Source organism: Ochlerotatus camptorhynchus, unplaced genomic scaffold, assembly GCF_037179485.1.
Source record: "Ochlerotatus camptorhynchus isolate MF236.1 unplaced genomic scaffold, CSIRO-AGI_Acam_v1.1 ptg000336l, whole genome shotgun sequence".
Taxonomy (NCBI): domain Eukaryota; kingdom Metazoa; phylum Arthropoda; class Insecta; order Diptera; family Culicidae; genus Ochlerotatus; species Ochlerotatus camptorhynchus.
Window position 1 is genome coordinate 3,392,989 of NW_027040824.1, and position 23,569 is coordinate 3,416,557.

General features: G+C 40.2%; 1 protein-coding gene across 2 annotated transcripts in view; it reads left to right on the plus strand.

Moving 5' to 3' along the window:
* The first annotated feature begins 1,761 nt into the window (after window positions 1-1,761).
* The window catches only part of LOC135708835 (uncharacterized), a 34,857-nt gene continuing 13,049 nt past the window's right edge, over window positions 1,762-23,569 (plus strand). The window contains exons 1-2 of one of the 2 annotated variants that reach the window (XM_065230984.1): window positions 1,762-2,873; window positions 18,545-20,386. In XM_065230984.1, coding sequence (XP_065087056.1) covers window positions 1,965-2,873; window positions 18,545-20,386 — 2,751 coding nt within the window. In that variant the 5' untranslated portion in view covers window positions 1,762-1,964. The remainder of the gene's footprint in view (window positions 2,874-18,544; window positions 20,387-23,569) is intronic. The other variant, XM_065230985.1, reaches the window with a different exon arrangement.

Below are 23,569 nucleotides of genomic sequence, written 5' to 3' on the forward strand. Positions count from 1 at the left end.
TCGAACCCGTGTATTCGGGGGCATGCGATCTACAATTGCTAACCACTGCGCCACAAGTGTGATGGAATACCTTGCGGGCAAACACCAATTTAAAATTCATCAAGGTGTTGTGTTTTGTATTCAAGTCAGTCAGCTGGCACTGAAAACTCCAACCGTAGGCGGGCAACAGCTCTCTTTTATATATCTCAGATGACGTAGCGGTTCGTGCTGGGGCTCTCATGCAGAAAGACTGAGTTTAATTCTTCAAACAGCTCCAACTCTACTATTAATGCTGATTAATCAATACACATTAATACCTGCCTTTAGAAATAACTTTCATCAAATTGCGAAATTAATATAGAATTGGTGCAGAGGACAAAATCCTTTTTTATAATTTATTTTCTAAAAGTTCTGTTCAAGTTCAGCCAGAGGCTGCTTACAATGCTCTTCAATTAGGGTACCGGAACTTTCAAGTTCTTATAACGACTTAAAAGTGAGGCTGCTTAGAATTCTATAGACCACCTTCAACCAAGCCACAAATAGCCTTTAATCAGAACTTTTGGTTACTTGGGCAGTGTCCTAAAATAAAGAATAAACTTTGGATTGCCACGCCATGTTTTTTTTTACTATTTATGAATACACAGCAAATAAATTTCAAAAATGGCAACCAAGAGGATGCACTTCAATCATGTTGAAATTCTCTTGTTATTTTATGACCACAAAAAAAAATTAAGTAAAAGCAGTGTAATGTCAGTTAATGCTCTGTATTAATGATAATTTTGTCATTTTTACCATATTTTCGACACGATTGAAGTCCATCCACTTTGATATGATATTAAAAATAATTTGTTGCTGTGTACATTGAACTACATATTCATAAATGCAGTCCAAAGAATGTAGGAAAAATGGGGGTAAAATATCATAGTGCGCAAAATGAATTCCCTTCTATCTCTGAAGCTAGTTGATATGATGGCGAAAAATTGCTACCATAAGTTCAACTGAAAATCTACCATATGGAATGGAAGCAAAAAGATTTTAAAAGAAAGTAGGGCTAACTACCCACTTCCGGCCTATTAAGCACATAGTCTTTCTTAGTTTAGCACAGTTTAGCACCAAACGGAATGTTATTATTACTGATAGCTTCCAAATTTATTTACCGTTCCGTACGTACCGTAAGATTTGATAAAGAGGAACCAATCATTGAGATATTGTCAAAAGTCTAACATTGCTTCTAGACGCCAAACTCGGCCTACGGATTCTAAACTCGGCCTAACGCATTGAAACTTCATTGAAACGCCAATTAATTCACTTCGGCCTATCGGATGAAGATAGAAATTGATTCGGTCGGAGCACTTCTTTTATTTTTGGGAATTATGGGTGCAAACCTTAATATCACGTAGCTTATTAACTAAAGTTTCGTACCAAAAGCATAATTGACTAGTTAAATCTGAAATCATGAATTTATTTGAAGTTTTCTGCCTGATAGGCCCAAAATGGGCGATTAGGCCGAAGTAGTTCTCTGCCCTAATTTGAAGTTGATAAAATTGATGAACAATTTTGGCACAAAACCATGCAGCAATAGTAATTTCTAAAAATAGTTGGTATGTCTCATGCTATTTGCTTATTAGAAAAATAGTTATTTCCAATGTTACAATTTGTTACTTCAATAAAATTTCCGTCATTATTTTGGGAAATATTGTTACTGTCAAAGGCAGACTTTAATTTGCAACTTACCTATAGTATAATCAAATTAGTCATCGATTACCTTATCAGCAAATCAGTATAAAAAGTCAATTTGCATATAAACTCGTAAGCAGCTCACTATACCCATACAAGCCATAATTCTCGCGAAGATCACAACAACACATAGGCCATGTGCCCATCTTTACACCCGGGAGCAACAAGTGCGTGAACAATGTGTGTCTTATCCCATGCATGCTGGCAGGAACGACTGAGCAAAAGAGAATCGAATCAAAAACATTCTTATGATGTCAAGAAATTCCAACAACTCGACTCATCCGACAACGACAGTCGGACCTATTCAAAGCGACGAACAAAACAGCAATAATAAATCTGCGGCCCTACATCTGCTGCCCGCTTCCGCCGGTTCCGTTTCTCATCTACCACCACTCGCGATCCCGACGATGACGACGACGTCATTGTTCGCTGCGTCTCGATCGTATAGTACTGAGCCAGTCATGGAAGTAGGGGTAGGGCAATTATCATCGCCACCGTCGTCGTTGCCAGAGCAAAACAAATACCAGCACAATGCAGATGATGATGATGATGATGTTGACGGAGGCAGTGGCACTAAGTGGCAGCAGCAGCCTGGTAGTCTGTCTGATGACATTGGCCACGGCAGTAGTGTAGTGCCATTTCTCGGGGGTGGTAATCGTGACCAAAAACAATCACCAATTGCGACGTTGGATAACGATGGATCGTGGAGTGCTAATATCTACGAGAATGTCGTCAATGGAAGTTTGAAGCAACAGCTATCCTTCGGTGGCTACGGGAAGCTCAGAAAGTGTGAGGAGAATATTTACGAAAATATTTGCGAAGACTGTGGTCGGTTGTATAGTGCTGAGAAATGTTCGTTTTGTGCCGTTGAGGACGAAGAAGACGTTGAGCGGACAAAGAAGGTCAATAAGTACAGTGCCAAGTTCCAGGAATTTCTCGGGAATTTCCGGATCAGGCCCGTCAGGTTTGGCGGCAGTGCCGGTGTGGGATCCACCTTTCAAAGTAAACGGAAATTGTGCAAAAGTGACATAGTGCACAATGTGGACGGTTTCGAACATGTGTTTCGTACGAATAAATCATTCGACCTTGGCGCGATCTGTCGTATGCGCGATGACGTCCGCTCGCAGGTGAGCGCCGATGAGGAGACTGCAAATCCGGTAAATATGAATCATTCCCACTGCGTTTGGTTGATCTGATGCTTGACGGATGGAGGACTGTGGCAATTGTTATAATAAATGGTTGAAAACCGTAGCTATTAATTTAAAGTTGTATTACAATATATTTCAGAGATACTTCTATATTTGACCATTCCCAACTAACAATTTTCGCAATTTAAACGCTTTACTCTTTTCAAGGAAACCTTTACTCAACCTCTATACAAGCAAATCTGGCTAAATTAGTCACTGTTGGGACAAGCTCTGATTGCATATCTATTTACGCTTCTATTAAGCTGTTATCCTGCTGGTTAGTTGTGTGTGAACTTGAAAGGCGCTTACTCAATCTTTACCCGATTATCCAATAATCACTACACAGCTTTTTCTTGACGCCCGGTTAAATATTGTTTTCGTTTTTTTTTTTGTTGTTGGAGGAATTTATCAAGCTTATTTTACTGCGAATCAAATTAATCGAAATTAGTTATAAGCACACCACCAAATTATTTACGCTGTATCGGAACCTGGAATCGAACTCGAGATGACCGCATTGGCGAACCTTGATGCTACCAAATTCGCTACGCTAACATTTTGAACTGACGGAAACAAATTTACATGCCCTTCTTCAACAAGATTGCTGAGTAGAGGCTTTATAATAGTGTACATGAATCACTTTTCTCGACTGGTTAATTCTGCTTTGTAAAGGAGCAGAGTGAAAGCTGTAAAACTACACAAATCTAAAAATAAACCATGTTGACTGTAAAATAACTTTCAAAGTAGCGCTAAAACAGTTTACTAGTTTAGTACAGGTTGTTTAGTTTTTGAAAAAGCACTATTGATGTTTATGTTATTCAGCAATAGTGGTTGGTTGTGTAGAAGCCATCAAATGAGTAATTTATTCGCTTTTTAGCTTTGTTTTGAAGCTTAAAGCTGAAAGTTGATTAATATTTGCATAGAAGTGACATTAGCGTTTATTGGGTGATGTTATTCAATGCGACTGACAAATTGAATAATGGTTGTAAACAAGTAGAGTAAACGCTCTCCAAAACAATTTTGCTATCTTCTACTTGTTGCTGTATCTGCAGCTTTGTTTTAGCTACTTTACAGCACAACGCTGGAAAAGTTGGCTTATAAAGCTGAAAATGTTAGTTGGGTTATCTCTCATTTTGAAACAGCTAAAGATTCCATGAATCTGGACATACCTAAAAACAAAATATCAATACATTCACACTTAGAAAAATTCATGTATATTTAGGTGTTCTGAGACTGACACATACACTGCACCGTCGGGTTAACCTCACTTTTTGACGTCTGGCAGTGGTTTGTTTAGATGGACTTAGAAAAAAGAAATTAAAAAAAAATATTAAATGTTGTTTCCTGTATTGGCCGTCAGGTGTGCTAAGGTTTGTTTACAATTTCCTTCGCACGCAGGAACATGATTTTCGGTTTACTTTCCTAGTCACAACTTTTTTTAACAGAGCATAGAGGTAGTAGATGAATTCCCATGTGGTTTGAGGCAATGCAGAATAGATTTTGATACAAGTCTAAAACTAACTACTTCTCTAGGGATTTCCGGAAATTGAATGGATCCTGGCTATTCCAAATTTATTTTGTTCCAAATTCAAAATAAATTACATTTCATTTTAACCTAGGTGCTCCAGTTACTACAGTAACTTACAAGCCTTAATTGTTATGATATATATATATCTAAGTGTTTTTATATTGTTCCTGTCTTGGCAATTCAGTATTTTAAACAGGTTTTTTTTTAAACCTGCATGTCAGTATAACAATTGATATCTTAAAACTAAAAACTAAAACTAAATCTTATCTAAGTATAAAGAGAATTGATCGTTGCAATTGAGGATTGCCACGATTTTTGCCTGAAATTATTAATTATTTTGTTGGACATTTGTTCTAAAGTCTCAACATTCGAAATTCTATGTACCTCGGTAGTACTGTACCAGGGAGGCAACTTCAAAATCATTTTCAGAACTTTGTTCTGAATCTTTTGAAGTGCTTTTTTCCTGGTAGTGCAACAACAAGACCATATTGGCACAGCGTAAAGCATGGCCGGTCTAAAAACTTGTTTAAATATTAGAAGTTTATTCGTCAGGCAAAGTTTGGATTTCCTGTTTATAAGAGGATACAAACATTTAATATATTTGTTACATTTAGCTTGAATGCCCTCAATGTGATCTTTAAAAGTTAATTTTTGGTCAAGTATTAATCCAAGATATTTCACTTGGTTTGACCAGGAAATTGGAACTCCGTTCATAGTGACTATGTGACTACTACTAGGTTTCAAAAACGAAGCTCTAAGCTTATGTGGAAATATTATAAGTTGAGTTTTGGAAGCGGTGGGAGAAATCTTCCATTGTTGTAAATAAGAAGAGAAAATATGCCTGTGTCATCAGCGAACAAAGATTTGTGGCAACCCTGAGGCAAATCAGGAAGGTGCGAAGTGAAAATGTTATACAATATAGGCCCAAGAATGCTCCCCTGAGGAACTACTGCTCTAACAGATAGTCGATCAGATTTGGAATTTTGATGATTTACCAGCAGAGTTCTGTCAGTTAAATGATTTTGAGCTAATTTCATAATATAGAATTGAAAGTTTAACTTTTTCAATTTAGCAATCAAACCTTAATGCCAAACACTGTCGAATGCTTTTTTCTTTGTCTAGAAGAGCAACTCCAGTTGAGTGGCCTTCATATTTGTTTGAACGAATTAAATTGGTAACTCTTAAGAGTTGATGAATAGTGAATGCCCATGGCGAAATCCAAACTGCAAAAATTGAGTTCGTATTGATGTGAAGCATCATTCTATTTAAAATTATCTTTTCAAAAAGTTTACTAATTGAAGAAAGCAAACTTATTGGACGGTAGCTAGAAGCTTCAGCTGGAGTTTTATCCGGCTTCAAAATTGATACAACTTTTGCATTTTTCCATTTATCAGGAAAGTATGCCAAATGGAAACATCTGTTAAATAATTTTACCAAGAAAGACAAGGTACTCTCTGAGAGTTTTTTTTTATGAGGATAGTAATTTTGCCAGTTCATCTTTGATCTGATCCAGGGATTCACCACTGGGCAGTCCTTTCATGACAACCTTGAACACACGTTCAGTTTTGGTGTCGTAAGTAAAAAATTTGTGCTTGTTCTCAGTAAGATTCTTGAGAAGACATTTAAATCCGTCCAAGGTTTCAGCCAATACACGGCATTTACCCCGACGTCCAATTTGTAGTGAAAACTTAACTTTTACGAAATTCAAAAGTTCCATGCGAAGAGCATGGAAATCGGAAGTGGTTATCACAATAGGGGGAATCTTTTCCTTCTTGGCATTAAGCCGGGAAAGTATACTAGAATTTTTCTTCGATGATGGATCATTCTCATCATCCGTGAGCAAATCAAATTGATTACTCAAATTAATTTCATCAGAAGGGGGATCAAGAGGTTGCCCCTTTCTTTTGCGTTTAGGCGCCATGGCGGCAGTAGATTTTTATCCAAATCGACTTCCAAGCAGATTAAATAAGAATCTGAAGGATCGAAGAGGAATTTTCCAAAACGATATCCAAGAAGGATTACCTCGGGTAGGGTCCAAACAAGGATCGAAGAGGAATAAGAGTTGAACAAGGTAGAAAATTTTAACAGGTTGAGCACTGAAAGGTGCTGTTTAAATTTGTTGTAGCTTTAGGTAGTAGTAACACTTCCTTGAGCAAAAAGCAAATAGATCCGCACGGCAAGAGAGCACGATGCGGACTGCCTGGCTATTCCTAATAATTGCCATCGAACTGGTTGTTGAACTTTAATGTGATTCAATGATTTTTGACCATATGTGGCCAATGTGGCACTGGGCCCCTCAAATGACTGGAATGTGATTTGAGGTGTCACATGATAAGTTTTATTCGTTGGGGGTCGCAATTAGCCTCATGCCTCATATAAACCGCAGCATGTTCCGGTTATATTTCCAGAACCGGTTGACCGATTCCAAAAAATATGTGCTCTATGTAACCAAAATACCATTCGCTTAGCAGTTGTTGATTGGTTTATGGCACTTGGCCCTTAAGCATAAAAATGGTACTTTATGTAATAAGTCCATCTATTATTCAAGTTCATTGTTGAATAAAAACGTTCAATAAAATCCTATTATGAGAAAAGTATTATTCGAAACTAGAAAAGTAGACTTTTTCACCAAACACACATTTTTCATGTCCATATGTTATATTCATAGAAAAAAAACGGCATACATTTAGACGCAGTGTAAAAATGACATAAATAGGTCCAACCAAAATTTGTTACTCTATACCGGGGAAGTTGCCATACATACGTGCATTAAAAACTTCCTGTAATAACAGTAAGATTGTTCTAAGTAAATTTGACAACATTTGACAAACCTCTATCCATAATTTTTAATATTACATCCAAGAGGATGCACTTCAATCATGTCGAAAATCTCATGTATTTTTATGGCCTCAAAAATAAACAAATGCAGTAAAAGCAGCGTAATGTCAGTTCATGCACTGTATTAATGATAATGTTGTCCTTTTTGGCAATTAATGTTAAACCAAATTTTCGGCACGTTTGAAGTGCATCCACTTTGATGTAATATTAAAATATTTTTTTACTGTGTGGTTCAGCAAACTCGATTAAGCTCAGAATTTCAGCACACGTAGCTTAAACTATGAGGAACAACTCCAGGCTCGTGTTTTTTTGGTGCGATAACCACTATCTGAATGTTTCAGCTCTTTTTGTCGTTACATGGGCTGACGCTTTTGGTTTAGTGTTTATACAGGAGATATGGTTGAAATTTTCATATACACAGAGCTCGAATACACTCAAAAGCAAATATCTCAATCAAACCAAAGAGTTTAGAGGTGTCGTTTGTTCATGGTTTTCATGAAAATTCCCCATTCAAAATCCAATCTAAAAGCGCTAGCTCATCCTACAACCAAATTAGCTGAAACTTTAAGTGAATGGTTTTCTTAAATAAAAGCCCCAAATCTAGAGGTTGACCCGTGGAAAATTAGAACTTTTATTTTGTGGGCTAGTGATAATGTGTCGCATCCGTGGGACCGCAGGATGGGCAACAGATGCTTCTGGAGGCACTCGGTGCGGTAAATTTTGCTGTTGATGGTACAAATTGTGTTGTACGGTTTACTCAGTTTACCGCATTGGCATATGGCCTGCCAGAGCAAGTATTTTTTGGCGAATTTGTCCACTTTCTTCTTCCTTATGTCGGAGCATCAAACCATGATTTGGCAACGTAGAACTCCAGCCCCGGTATCTGCTTTGCGTCTGCCTTGATGTAGGTTTTGTCATCCATAACCACACACATCGGTTTCGTTAATCACTCTCGATACAGCTTCCTTGCGCGGGATTTGGCCACCGTGTTTTGTTGATCACGCCAGTTCGGTGCCTTCTGGACCTTGAATACACGAAGCCCAGCTCGTTTCATGGTTTGCTGAACACTTTGCCTTCAGATCCGCGTCGCGAATCGAAAGGTTCGGATTACGCTTGAAATAATCCAACACCTTCCGGGCCTTCACAGGGTCAGCTGTCTTCGATTTTCTTCCACTTCCAGCCCGCCGCTCGGTCGTCTGGGACTCTTTAAATGATTTTACCACCCGAGACACAGTTGTATGGGTGATTCCCAGTTGCCTTCCGATCCATCTCATGGTCGCAGTCGGATTTTCCATGACGGCGCGCAAAATTCTCCGGCGATTTTCTTCTTGTTTCGATGACATCTCAATAACCACTGAACCGATTGTTATGAAACTTTGCACATGTAAACAATTCACTCCAAACTAGTTATACCCAGATTATCATCAATTTTCACCCACGGATAAAAAAGTTACACTCGGATAAAATTGTACATTTTTTTTCTAGTAATGCACTTTGCGCACACAAACTTCTTGAGCAATAAGTAAACATATAAGTGTAGTTATACTTTCTGAGACACCCTATATTATGTCGATAAGACACTACTAGGTCATTCTACATTCCATGATCCAGCATGAAAACAGGTGATGGTTTTGAACACATCTTCCACCGTAGACAAATCTATTTTAATAAATTTATGGTAAGAAATACTCTGTTATTTTCAGCATGTTAAATAATATTGAACCCATACAATTAGAAAAAAAAAAAATAATTGAGTTTCCACTGTTTTCGACTAAAGTAAAAGTATTGGAGGACTGCGAGGAAAAAAGGAAAAGAAAGTTACATAACAACAAACTGACAATACTATTTGAATTACACAACACAGCAAAGAGAACAGAAATCACACAGCTCAGTTTACACAGCTGTGGTTCAATCAATCTCAGAAGAACAATTGACACTTCTCAACAAGGGGTTTGGATATGCGATCTCCTCAAAACCTGAGGCCGTCGTTGACATGAAGACTGCAATCACTCACACACTTCCTATTCAATTAAACGAGACTGCCAGGAACATTATTTCAGAAACAATACAAAACGGAAAGGGACATTCACTTAGTAGAACCGAAAAAGAGGAAATTTGAATTCTCAAAAAACTAAAAGCAAAGCCGGTATTCTATACAAAAGCGGACAAAGGTAATGCAGTAGTGATTTTGGACAAAGAGGACTATGACAATCGGATGACGGAAACAATTACTAATGGCCCATACATACAGTTGAGGATTGACTCCCTCCCATCTATAGTTAAACATGTGGATAAAACGTTGAAAGAGTGCAAGGCGTTTATTGGCAATACTACGAATCAATTGGAAGTTTCTAACCCTATTCTACCTAGGATCAAAGGTTTACCAAAGATTCACAAACCAGGAAACGAAATGAGGGAGATTATCTCGGCTGAAGGATCATGGTCATCCCCCACTCATAAATATGCCTAAACCCTTTTCCACTCGCTCAGTTAACAGCACACAGGAATTCGTAAATCAACTTCAGGCATCAGGAGAGATTCGGGAAGATGAAGTCATGGTTTCATTTGATGTCACAGTACTTTTTCCCGAGTGTACCAGTAAAGGAACCCATCAGCCTTTTAGAGGACTGGCTTCTGAAGTAACGTGAGGATTCTACTTGGAAAAACAAAGTTCGGTCATATCTCAAGCTTACTCGTCTTTGTATGGAGGAAAATTATTTCATTTTCAGGGAAATTTTTATAAACAAACTAAAGGCGCTCCTATGGGCAATCCGCTTTCTCCATTTTTATGTGAACAGTTCATGGCTAGCCTAGAAAATACTCTGGAGGATAGGAATTTGTTGCCCAAGTTTTGGTATAGGTACGTGGATGACATTTTTAGCATTGTCAAAAGGGAAGATTTAGCAAAAACTTTGGAGGCCATAATCAACGTTTACAAGGACCATGTTCATGCCACCAAGATTTTGATAGTAACATGGTATAAATGGATTACTATGTTACTATCAAAATCTTGGTGGCATGAACACTAATCTTGCTGACTATTCGTTTGCGTGCTCAGATGAGGCATACGACATATAAGCTTTTACGGAAACCTGGCTCAACTGCAACACACTATCCACACAGATTTTTGGACGTGTATATACTGTTTTCCGTTCTAACCGCACAAACCTGACAAGTTCCAACTACAAATGTCGGCTATTGCAACCACCCAACTGCACTTCTGTCGAACAGGTATGGGTGGAACTTTTCGTCCCTGGCTTCATATTATTCATCTGTGTCATTTACGTACCTCCTGACCGTGTCACCGATGCAACTTTGATGTGAAACATTGTGAATCATTGGTTTGGATTACCTCACGCATGTCTTTGGCAGATAAGATCCTCATCCTGGGTGATTTTAACATGCGTTCTGTGAACTGGATTCAAAGTTCATCAGATTACCTGCATACCGACCTTGCGCACTCATCGATGAACCTAGTTCAAAATCAACTCATCAACTCATCAACTCATGATTATAGTACAGCGGGACTCATCCAGCTCAACTCTGTCTGTAACTCCAACCATCGCTTGCTTGATCTCTGTTTTGTTAGCCAAGATCTCAATCACGATACTACTGTTTCTGAAGCTCCAACCCCTCTTGTTGAGGAATGCCGCCATCATCCGCCTCTTCAATTGTTTATAAAGGAATGTGTTCCTTATGAATTCATCCCCTCACCGAAGCCACTCGTTATACATTCAGAAAAACTGACTTGAATCTATTTTTATCCTCTATCGGTTGGGAGAACATGTTGCATGATTTGAGCGTCGAAACAACAGTTTAAGTCTTCACTTTCGTCGTAGCTTACGCCATAGATCAGTTCACCCCCATAAAAGTGTGTAAAAATCCTGTGTACCCACCCTGGTCCAACAACCTTCGGCTCTCAAGATCGGCTCTTAAAAAACTGTCCAGGAATCGACTACCTTCAACCATGAAGCTCGGCCATAAAGAAGCTTCTTCTCTTCCGGCCATAACTGACCTTTTCAAAGAACAATTCTCAGCAGTATTTACTGACGAATCATTTGACCTACATCTGGTGACTGATGCTGCAGCTAATGTACCTCTCCGCTCTGCCATTGGTCCTCATCCACGGATATCACATAATACTGTTGAATCAGCTTGCGCTCGGTTGAAATGCTCACCAAACCCCGGTCCGGACGGCATACCATCTATCATCTTGAAGAAGTGTAGTTCTGCTCTCTCGCATCCTCTAGCTATTATTTTCAACCGCTCGCTCTCATCCGGATCTTTTCCTAAAACATGGAAGATATCATTCGTTTTTCCCGTGTACAAAAAAGTAAAGGTTGTGTCCTAGACACGACCGCAGTATGACGTAGAACCACACAAAATTGATGTTTTTCATGCATTTTTGACTATTATACTTTATCTTAAAATTTTCAAGTATTTCAATGTTTCGGTTATGGTTGACTCAAAACAATTTACACATTTTTCTTGACAAATATCCATGTGAAATTCCACATGATTTTCATTTGACCACACATAAACAGAATCCACTCTTCACACATGAAATTTACACGCAAATGAATAGTATGTGTGGTCACGCATGGTTTTTATATGTACATATATTAAGTATGTGGCCGACACATATGATGACTGGGTTTGGGAAAAAGGCTTATTTCATGAAATCAGTGATAAAATTATCATTTGTACATTTTCAAAAGTTTAATTACAGAAAAATTGGAAAAATATTTATTTCAACAGGTTCGTAATGTAATATCCTATCGATTGGCGTATTTGAATTTTAATTTCATCTATAAATGACAAAGTTACAAGCGTTCAAAACCTAACACTCCTTCACCACACATATTTTTTGACTTGCACCCCAGTATAGTCCACAAAGACGTAGTTCTACGTGAAAAGGCGATAAACGAGAGGCTTAAAACTACAGAGGAATCGCTGCACTATGTGCTACTTCTAAACTATTTGAGCTGATTGTCCTCGACTTCCTCAAGCATCATTGTCTCAACTACTTTTCCGCGACACAACATGGGTTCATGCCGAAGAGATCCACCTGCACCCATCTGGTTCCATACACGTCCTTTATCATCAAGACAATAGAAGCTCACAAGCAGGTCGATGCCATTTATACTGATTTTTCAGCTGCTTTCGATAAAATCAACCATGAAATCTTGATCGCAAAGCTTGAACGTCTTGGTTTATCTGGTTCGTTGCTAGATTCGCTAAACTCTTATCTGGTTGGTTGTTCAATGTCGGTCAAAATTGGTAATACTATATCAGAACCATTCCATGTCACATCTGGTGTTCCACTTACTTACCTTACCAATCAGACTAAGGCCTTGTTGTCCTCTGCTGTCCGAAGAAGTCGTCTCCACTCTACTCGATCCATGGCCACACTTCGTCAACCTCGTAGTCTGCGCCTCTTCTTCTTGTTCCTGTTGGATCGCTTTCTAGAACCATTTTCACTGGGTCGTCGTGCGGCATTCTTACGACGTGCCCAGCCCACCGTAGTCGCCCAATTTTTGCAATGTGGACGATGGATGGTTCTCCCAGCAGCTGGTGCATTTCGTGGTTCATTCGCCTCCTCCACGTTCCGTCATCCATCTGCACTCCACCGTAGATGGTACGCAACACCTTCCGTTCGAAAACACCAAGGGCGCGTTGGTCCTCCACGAGCATAGTCCAGGTCTAGTGGCCGTAGAGCACCACCGGTCTAATCAGCGTCTTGTAGACAGTCAACTTCGTGCGGCGGCGAATTTTATTCGACCGGAGCGTCCTCCGGAGTCCAAAGTAGGCACGATTCCCTGCCATAATGCGTCTTTGAATTTCTCTGCTGGTATCATTTTCGGCGGTCACCAGTGAGCCCAAATACACGAACTCATCGACCACCTCGATTTCGTCACCGTCAATCTGAACTCGGGGTGGGAGGCTAACATTGTCTTCCCTAGAACCTCTTCCTTTCATGTATTTTGTCTTTGATGCGTTGATGGCAAGTCCAATCTGCCTAGCTTCAGCCTTCAGTCTGATGTACGTTTCCGCCATCGTCTCAAAGTTCCGTGCCATGATGTCAATGTCATCGGCGAAGCCAAGAAGCTGGATGGACTTCCTGAAGATCGTGCCACTCGTGTCTATCCCAGCTCTTCTGATCACACCTTCTAACGCGATGTTGAATAGCAGACACGAAAGTCCATCACCTTGCCGTAACCCCCTTCGAGATACAAAGGGACTCGAGAGTGTCCCCGATACTCGAACAACGCACATCACTCGATCCATCGTTGCCTTGACCAATCACGTCAGATTATCCGGAAATCCGTACTCGTGCATAATCTGCCATAGCTGATCTCGATCGATTGTGTCGTATGCGGATTTGAAATCGATGAACAAATGATGTGTGGGCACGTTGTATTCGCGGCATTTCTGCAGAACCTGCCGAATCGTGAAAATTTGGTCCGTGGTAGCGCGGGCACCCATGAATTCCGCCTGGTATTGCCCCACGAACTCTCTTGCAAATGGTGACAGACGGCGGCATAGAATTTGAGCCATCTTCAAGAGAAGCTGCGCCAAGCTGCTCTTCCGTGGGTAGTGCAACTTCCAGCTGCTGCGCGTAGTTCTGGGCAACTCCAGCGTCCCGTAGTTGCTCAATGTTGGGTCGCGGGGTTCGACTTTGACGGGTGTTATGAACCGTCGAGAGTTTTGAGCGCATGCATACTGCAACTATGTTCGCATGCATACTGCAATCTATGTTCGCACTGCGGTACGTGCGGACGTTGATAATGTCGGAGAAGAATTTCCCGTCGATTAGAACGTGATCGATTTGGTTTTCTGTGTGTTGGTCAGGTGATCTCCAGGTGGCTTTGTGGATATCCTTGCGGGGGAAAAAGGTACTTCGAACTACCATACGCCGAGAGGCTGCAAAGTTCACGCATCGTTGCCCGTTGCGTTGTCGTTCGATACGACATGCAAGCTGTTTGGCCCGATTGCCGGTCTATACATTGCCTCCCGTCCTACCTGAGCGTTTATGTCGCCGATGACGATTTTGACGTCCCGTTGCGAACAGCCGTCGTACACCTGCTCCAGCTGCGCATAGAACGCTTCTTTCTCGTCGTCGGGTCTCCCTTCGTGTGGGCAGTGCACGTTGATGATGCTGTAGTTGAAGAAACGGCCCTTAATCCTCAACTTGCACATCCTCGCGTTGATCGGCTGCCAATCAATCACGCGTTGGCGCATCTTACCCAGCACTACAAAGCCGGTTCCCAGCTCGTTGGTGGTGCCACAGCTCTGGTAGAGAAAGTAGCCGCTCGATGCCCGCTTTTCCATACCTTTTGTCCCGTCCAGCAAAGTTCCTGCAGTGCTACGACTTCGAAGTTGCGTGGTTGAAGTTCGTCATAGATTAACCTATCGCAGCCCGGAAAGCCGAGCGATTTGCAGTTCCATGTTCCGAGTTTCCAATCGTAGTCCTTATTTCGTCGTGTAGGTCTGTGCCGATTGTTCCGATTCGTATTTCTTTCTTCAGTATTTGCAACTTTATGTTTTTTTTCCAAGGCGGCTTGTTGGGCCTGCCCCAACCCCCTGTCTCGCCGAGGGACCATCGTGCACAGCTCTGTTTAGAGTCCCACACTGGCACTAGGACGGTGATCAGCCGCTCCTAATATGGAGAACAGACACCGTTTTGAGCCGCACCTCCATGGTGAACAGACGCTCGGGTTTTGTGAAGCATTTCCTCTATCACCGTACTATGGTTACCACGCCAGTGTTCGCGTCGCACCTCTTCACTTTGCTATTGCCGGACTGGCAACATTGCCCAGGCTACGCCACCCAGCTGTGTCCATGTTTTAGCTGGTAGTCTTTTGTTATCATATGACTCGGGGAGGCGTGAAGTAGGAACTTGTGAGGACCAGGGCTAGGTATTCCGCTCCTTCCAGGTTGTCAACTCACCATTTTGTAACCCAAAATCTGGTGTTCCATAGGGCAGTCATATTGGACCATTCTTATTCTTGCTGTACCTGAATGACGTCAACCTAGTGCTCAAATGTTTTAAGCTCTCGTATGCCGATGACTTCAAACTCTATTATGTAATAACCTGTGAAGAAGATGCACATTTCCTTCAGAAAGAACTCAACCTTTTTTCCAAATGGTTCGCAACTAATCGTATGAGCTTGAATGCCAACAAATGCTCAGTAATTTCCTTTGGACGTAAACGTTCTGTCATTTCATTTGATTACACCATTGCCGGAATATCTCTAAAGAGAGACTCTACTGTTAAGGATTTGGGTGTTCTCTTAGATTCGAAACTTACTTTTAAAGATCATGTAGGATATATATATATAACCTCCAAAGTTTCTAAATGCCTGGGCTTTATTTTTCGAGTTGCAAAAGAATTCTCGGATATTCACTATTTGAAGACCCTGTATTGTTCTTTATTTCGCTCTACATTGGAGTATGCAGTTGTGGTTTGGGCTCCTTACTATCAGAACAGCGTACAGCAAGTAGAATCTATCCAACATAAGTTTATTCGCTTTGCTCTTTGCCTTGGAATGATCCATTTAATCTCCCTAGATATGAAGATCGTTGTAAATTAATTGACCTTGACCTTCTGGAGGTTCGTAGGAATGTCACTAAGGCTTGTTTCATATCTGATGTTGTTCAATCTCACATAGATTGTCCTACAGTGTTACGTGAGTTGAATTTTGATATTCGTCGCCGTACTCTCCGTTGTCATCAATTTATGCGTATATCGACATTTCGTACTAATTATGGCTATAATGAGCCTTTTAGTCTTAAGTTAATAATGTATCATTTGGGATGTACTGTTCTGTTGATGCGAAAAGATGAGGAGGTTTTATGCCCATTTGAGAAAAAAAAAGCTTTTATAAGCTCCACTCAAATGGGCTTTTCCCTGCTCCCAATAAAGAAGAAGAAAGAAAGGACATCAAATTTACCTACGAAGAAGAGAGAGACGGCAAACTCCCCTTCTTAGATCTTCTCATCATCGTTCAATTTCGAAATCTATAGGAAACCAACAAACACAAAGAGAGTAATACCAGCCGGTGGATACTAACGATTTTAAATTGGCTCACTACTTGACTAGCTTATTGGGCCCAAGCAAATCGATTAACGTACCCCATTCTAGTCGAAATTCTAGTACTACACTATGTTTGTTTTGATTTTCTATGAAAGTTTGACAGATAAAATGAGGGGTTCTTGGATTTTCCTATGTTTCGAGCTGTGCATCGATTAGCTTGGGACCGAAGAGAGTACCAGAGCTGAGCCGAAAAGTTGAGCACGTTTCTTCGGGACCTGCTAGTCTTAGAGTTACCTCTATGGTAATACCAAGCACTTCAAACCATTCCCATCAACACAAAATGGCCGCTTTTCATCACATGGTTCACAAGATGCGAACTCTTTTTCTTAGCGATACAGGCAAATCAAAGGAAATAGCTCACATTTTGAAATCGCTAGACTTAATGGGTATCAAGAATTCAAGCAGTTATCGATAATAGAACAAGGGATCATTTTAGGCGTATTTAGACAACTCTTACACCAGTAACTGAGGGTTTAAAACGTGTAGCTGTGAATTTTGATAAAAACATTACCAAACAATAGCGAAGTTTAGAAGTTTCGGCCTAGATTTAGTATTCAGCAGCAGGACAAATCAGCAGAAGTCACTGTTAGGATCAACAAAAGATTCAATAAATGGGTTAGGGAAAGCTGAAGTCTACAAAATCTCTTGTCCAGATTGCAATAAAATCTACATTGGTCAGACGAAAAGGACTTTGGAAACAAGGTTTAAGGAACACATCGCAGAGGTAAGAAATGCTAACAAAGAGATGGATAAAGGACTTCATTATGAATGTAAATCAAAGGTTGCATAACATATCGTTAAAAAGGGAAACAATTTGACAAAAGATAACATTAATATCCTGCGGAGTGTATCTTTGCCTTGGAATTAGACGTAGCTGAAAGTTTAGAAATATTTAAACATAATCCATCAACATTGCTTAATAGAGATCAAGGAAACGGATACTCGAGGCATGCTAAAGATGCTACCTAAAACCACACATCGTAGCATGCCTCTACTTTTTGGAGACTGAATTTAGGTACCTGGTGGGAAATAAACCCACCCACTCAAAGCTCTTCATAAAGAGATTCCGTTAAGAGGTTTGACAAATTTAAAGGATTAAAAAAAAACTATTTTTACACGAGACGTACTCCATCTTTGACTTAAACAATGGAACGTAAACAAACATGTTAAATGTTAAATTTAGTGTTCCGAAACCGAAACATACGCAACTCGATTAAAAGTTTATTAGATCCGGATCTGAGGCTTTATGGCAAAGTTACAGCTAAATCTTTTGTTAACTGTCAACGTCAACGCAATTCAAACAGATCTAATGTGTGTGACCCTTAATGTCATAAGAGCCGCTTGCATGTGTCAGTTTGACTCAGGGCACCACAATTTACATGACTTCTTCGTAGTGTGTATGTTCCAGTAGGTCAATTTTTTTTAAAAAGCCGAACAAGTTACAATGGGAACATTGAAAACACTTTTACCACATGTACCTACACACTTCGAAAAAGTCATGTAAATGTCGGTGCCCTGAGACCGACACATGCAAGTGGCCCTTATGACATAACAATAAGTTGAAAGAGACGAGAAAATCAAATTGATCAAACGCACTTTTTGTCGAGTTGCGCTTTGTTTCGGTTTCAGGACATTTAATTTTGCAGTTTGTTTGTGTTCCACGATTTACATAAAAAGGAATTACGTCACGTGGAAAAATTAAAGCTTTTGGGTCTGAAGCTCTACGTTATTCTACTCTATGTTAAATTGGTCAATCAATCGACATAATTCTAAACAAGTTTCCGTATTTGGTAAAAATGCATGCTTCATATCAACTTTGGCTCCGATTTCTAAAAGCTTCATATTCGTGGTAGATTTCGCTTCCAGTAACAATTTGAGTTTTCTGAGGGTTCCCGTGAACCACCAAAGCTTCAATAAAACTTTCAATATTACTTCCAAGTAACCCAAGGGTTGTCAAGCACTGCATTCAAAAAACACACATATAATTGATTATTCTCAGATATTGTTTTGGATCAACATCCACAACACCCACCCCATTATTACCGGGTACCTCCCAACGAAAAGCATATATCAGATCAACCAAACCAAACAAGTGGTCGAGTTTTCCATGCCGGTTGTAATCAGCGTTATTTAATAATCCATATTCCTCCTTTTTTCCATCGAACAAAACAAAAAAAAAAGCGATCAGTCGATCGCGTGTTGCACAAAAGTGACGACCAGCTGACGTTGGCTGGGGTGGTAAAACACATTACCCAGTCATCCGCCAGTACATTGGCAGTAGCGACAGCAGCAGCAACGGCCACAGAAATTCCGCCAGCAACGGAAGAGAAAGCCACACCGTCGTTGAAAGTGAGAAGAAGTGTCAGTGAAAATTTGATCGATTTTTCCGAATCAAGGAAAAGTGAAACCATTTATGAGAACTTGAGCCCTTCCAGTGCGGCGTCGGCGGTCGTTGATCGAAAGCGACTAGTACGAGGGCTCGTCGGTGGTGGCGCCAGCGGTGATGTGATTCCCGTGAAAGAGTGGATGATGTCATTGTTGGTACAGACTGAAGATTACGATGCCGGTGAAGTGACCTATCATGTGAAAAGCATTCCATCCGTTACGTTTAACGATATTAGTGCCGATTGTGGGAACGGTTGGAAGTTTCGAGGGAAGAGTTATTGTGCGAGTGATTTGAGTTATAAAGTTGAAGAGATTCGGCAAAATGTTATAAATAATCAGAAACGGGAGAAGGTAGAAGAAGACCAAACTGAAACGTTGGATCCCGTAGTGATAAGTTTCTGCAATTCTGAGTTTGAAAACAGCAAAGAAGATGAACGATCTGATGGAACGCTGACTCCGGGCAGTGCAGGGGAGGGGGACAAATCCGAATTTGTGTCTGGTCTGTTGAATATTTTCGAAGCAGTGCTAAATCGGGAAAAGGAAGGCCCACGTCAAAACAGCGTTGCTGCTACAAATGGCCATGCAAATGACGTGATAAGACCATATCGCGCACAGGTAAACGAGCTAGATAGCGACTCGAACACACGGTTATCGCACAACAAACAACATCGTAGCTCCAAACTCAGCAGAAAGCACATACTGATGCAAAAATATTTACTGGATGTTAGTTTGTGTCGAGTGGTGATAACATACGAACGTCGGCTAAAGGCATTCTTACTAGTTGCCACCGTCGGTGAAGTAGTGCGTAAGCAAAAGCTGCTGTTGAACAAGCGTAAAACGTATCTTAACATAATGACGAACGAGTTCCACAATTCCGCAAGCGCCTTGCAAGAATCCGTCGAAATTGATAGCTATTTCCAATTCCTAGAGAATAACAAAGCTATGATTAATCTTGTGGCGCTAAAGCGACGGCGCCGGCGGAGAGGTGAGTTCATAAGCCCCGAACTACAGAGCAACTCATCCAACGAGATCAGCTGCAGTAGTTCTACCAGTGGAGTGCACTCCGATTGTGGAACATCACTGGATGAGAATATTTACCAGCAAATATGGACTTGCAAAACCGAAGGCACGGAACCGGTCTACGAATCTCCTCAAGAAAACATTTACGAATCTATTCGGTTAGAACCCGCGCGAGACGAGAACGAGTGGGAAGTTGTCGATGACTTTGCCTTCTCCAAGAGCAATCGCCGCACGTTGGGTCAGAAACCTCCTCCGGTCCCGAATCGAAACATTCGTCACCCTTTAGACCGATACAAAAATGTGTGCATAATGTACAGTCCAGCTGAACCAAAGATCAATAGAATAGTGTACAATTATCGCCGTGATTACATTTTCGACTACCGCAAATGCGATGAATCAGTGGATTCTAGTGTGTCATCATTCGTTGATGACGACGAAGAGTTGGAATTCTGTGAAAGTTGTGCAGAATCAGAAGACTATGAAGAAGATGGTAGCAGTATCAATTCAACGTCTCGTGGTAATCCGCGCAAGAATAGTTGCTACTCGATTCCAGACTGCGTGCAGTATTGGAAGTTCATGCTTCTGAACGTAAACTACAATGATGACGAGGAGGACGTGGTGAGTGGGAAATTTCGAAATTGTGATAAGCATAATCCCTATTATTGTTGTAGCTAATACGCATGTCAAGCTAATTAGTGTTATGCCCTGAGGAATTCCACAGTAAATGATAACAACAGTACCTAGTGCTAGTGGTAGGCGCCCTTCACTGCAGCGATTTACGTTTAGTTGCATCGATTAGTGATTCAGTTTCTAGTAGAGTAAGCTTAACATGTGCACTCCATGCAATCGTACGGGTAGCAATTTAAAATTACCGCGATCTGCTGGTGTCGATGCATAAGCACATGGCCAAGGTGCAACGTCGACGGTGATCGTTAATTACATCACTCGATAGGGTGCAGTTGATAGTCAGTGCTTGTGATCGTGTTGTAAACGTTGATTAGTTTGTCTGAGTGAGCAAAAAATATAATAGAAATTGAGTTACATGTTAACATACATACGATTAGTTTGCTTGCAATTACTTATTGGCTTATTTGGCATGCACAGCTTGACTAGAAAAGTTGTCTATTTGCTACTGACGTTTTGCTCAGTTGATAAAACTTGGTTTTCATTGAAGCAAATAATATAGTAAGATCGGAACTCACTGTGATCACGCAAAAAATGGATTAATCTCAAAATTTTAAATCATGGCAAGGATCGATAAATTTTTACTTCATTTTCATTGTGAATTGTTACTCATCAATGCAAACAACGTTAAAGCTTAGCCTCAGGCGTAGCCAGAGGTGGACAGTGGTAACTACCCCCAGCCCCTAGCTCAGCTCAGGGCTCAGAGCCTGGCATGTCGTATCGGTATTGTAGCCAGCATTCAAAGTAGAACACGCATGCGTTGTCAGGCTGTGCCCACAGTATGAGCCCTGGCTTTTTTTCCACTGTTCGGGACATAACACTAATACCAACAATCAATACGAAACTAACGATTTTAAATTGGCTCACTACTTGACTAGCCTATTGGTCCCAAGCAAACGATTAACGTACCATTTCTAGTCAAAATTCTAGTACTACACAATGTTTGTTTTGATTCGCTATAAAAGTTTAACAGATAAAATGAGGGGTTAGTGGATTTCCCTATGTTTCGAGGGGTTAATCGATTAGCTTGGGACCGAAGATAGTACCAGAGCTGAGGCAAAAAGTTGAGTACGTGTCTTCGGGACCTACTAGTCTTAGAGTTACCTCTATGCTACTACTGCGACCAGTAATTTGCTCTACTGTAGTACATCCCGTGTCTTTATTTTAGTGCATGTCGTATTTAGGATTGGGCGATCTTGTATCGATCTTTGGAAGATCGATCTTTTTCATCCCGATTTCCGATTTTTTGGATCGATTATTGTCCACGAAAAGATCGAAAAAATCGATCTCTTCTTTCGATTTTTTTGATCTTCAAAAATAAGTGTTAAATATTTTTACTCTCACCCCAGACTGCGTGATAAATTTATCGAACATAACATCAACATCAGCATCGCTCCCTACAATGACGTCACTATTTGCGTTTCCGATATTTACGAATACAGCAACATTTGAAGGATTTCTCTAGCTCTCTCCTCCCAACTAACAATTTAAGCTGCAGCTCAGCTTATACAGGCAAAAATTAGCTGCATAAGGCAAATTTTGGCAGTATAAGCTAATCTGCAGCTAAAATTGTTTGTTGGGCTGTGCTCATTGCTCCTTACCGTCACGACCACATTTAATTGAATATTATAAAAGAAAGAATTTCTTGGGGTACCAACGTAAACAAGCGTATAGTCAATTCTATATGCAAGAGTATTGATGGTCCGAAAGTGAGGATAATAATAACAAACCAACATTTTTGTCTAGAGTGAAAGTGAGGATAGCAAACTAAGCACTTGAAAATGGGATTACACAAGTTTGTGAATTCTTTGGTGCAAGCAAAGGAAATATTAGCTTATTGGACCAAACCCAGGTAATAATGACTTCCGGAAATCTCACGCGTACACAAATGCGACAGCGAGCTGTGAGACGGAGCGTCGCATGACTCTCAAATCCATGGTGTGCTACACTGCCGTTCTACGCATATCTGTCCCATGTTACTTTTGGACGTTCTTCACGGTTTGTTCATAAAACAGTACTTTTTTAGCTAGACTTTGGAATGAAAATAGAAAAACATATAATTTGTTCTGGGTTTGTATAAAAACAATATCAAGCCTAATTGTCCCATGTTGAAATTCTACGCATAATTGTCCCACAAAGATTTTCTTGACTGAATCTATCATTAACGAATCGATTTGTGTACACAAATTATTGAAACAGGATTTATATAATCAAAAGAAACGGTATGAACCATTTTAGGAAGTGGAAATTTTATTTTATGTTGATAAATATTAGGAAAAACGGGATTTCATATTAAAACACCAGTTTCTAATTTCAAACACTGCATTATTAGACACTTACGTAGACAATCGCCACCCCCACACTCCCCCTATTATGTCTACGTGTTGCATGAAAAGCCCCTTTTATAATATGATAATACGCAGCATAAAGGTCAACTCTGTACGGAAGAAATTTGCATGTGCATGTCAACTCATCCAAAGTATTTCTTGAAATCATCATGTCAGCCGCCATAAATCTATGGTTGGACTCAACATGATTAAGCACAATCTCCTTTAGGCCTACGTTCATTTTGCTAAGAAGTAGAACAAGATGTCAAGAAGTTTATGTTCTAAATTGTGCATTCATCATTAGTTTCTTGCAATGCCCATACTTTTAATAGTTTTATAGAAGTAGCAATGTCAACAAATTAATGTTGGTATTATTTTATTGATGGAAAGCTATACAAACTATCCAGGATCTTCCAAAACTTCGCGGAGAACGCAAGCACGCTCATGCCAGCACAAGAGTAAAGACGTCAAACGCATCGTGGCCATCAAAGCAACACTGAAAGTAACAGTCTCTAGTGGGACTAACATGCGTAGAATATCTTACTTCATTGCAAATTTCTAGGCATAACAGTCCCATTAAATATTGTTTGTATAAAAATAGGCTTAACTGATTGAAGGTAATTTCTGTAGTTTTCACTAAAACATATTGATTCTGTTGAAATGTGAACAATGCGGTAACTTATTTTAACGTATATTTCTTCCAATGAGCAGAAATGATTCGAAACATTATTCGCGATTTTCTCAGAAGCATCTTTTGACACATGGGACTGATATGCGTAGAACGGCAGTA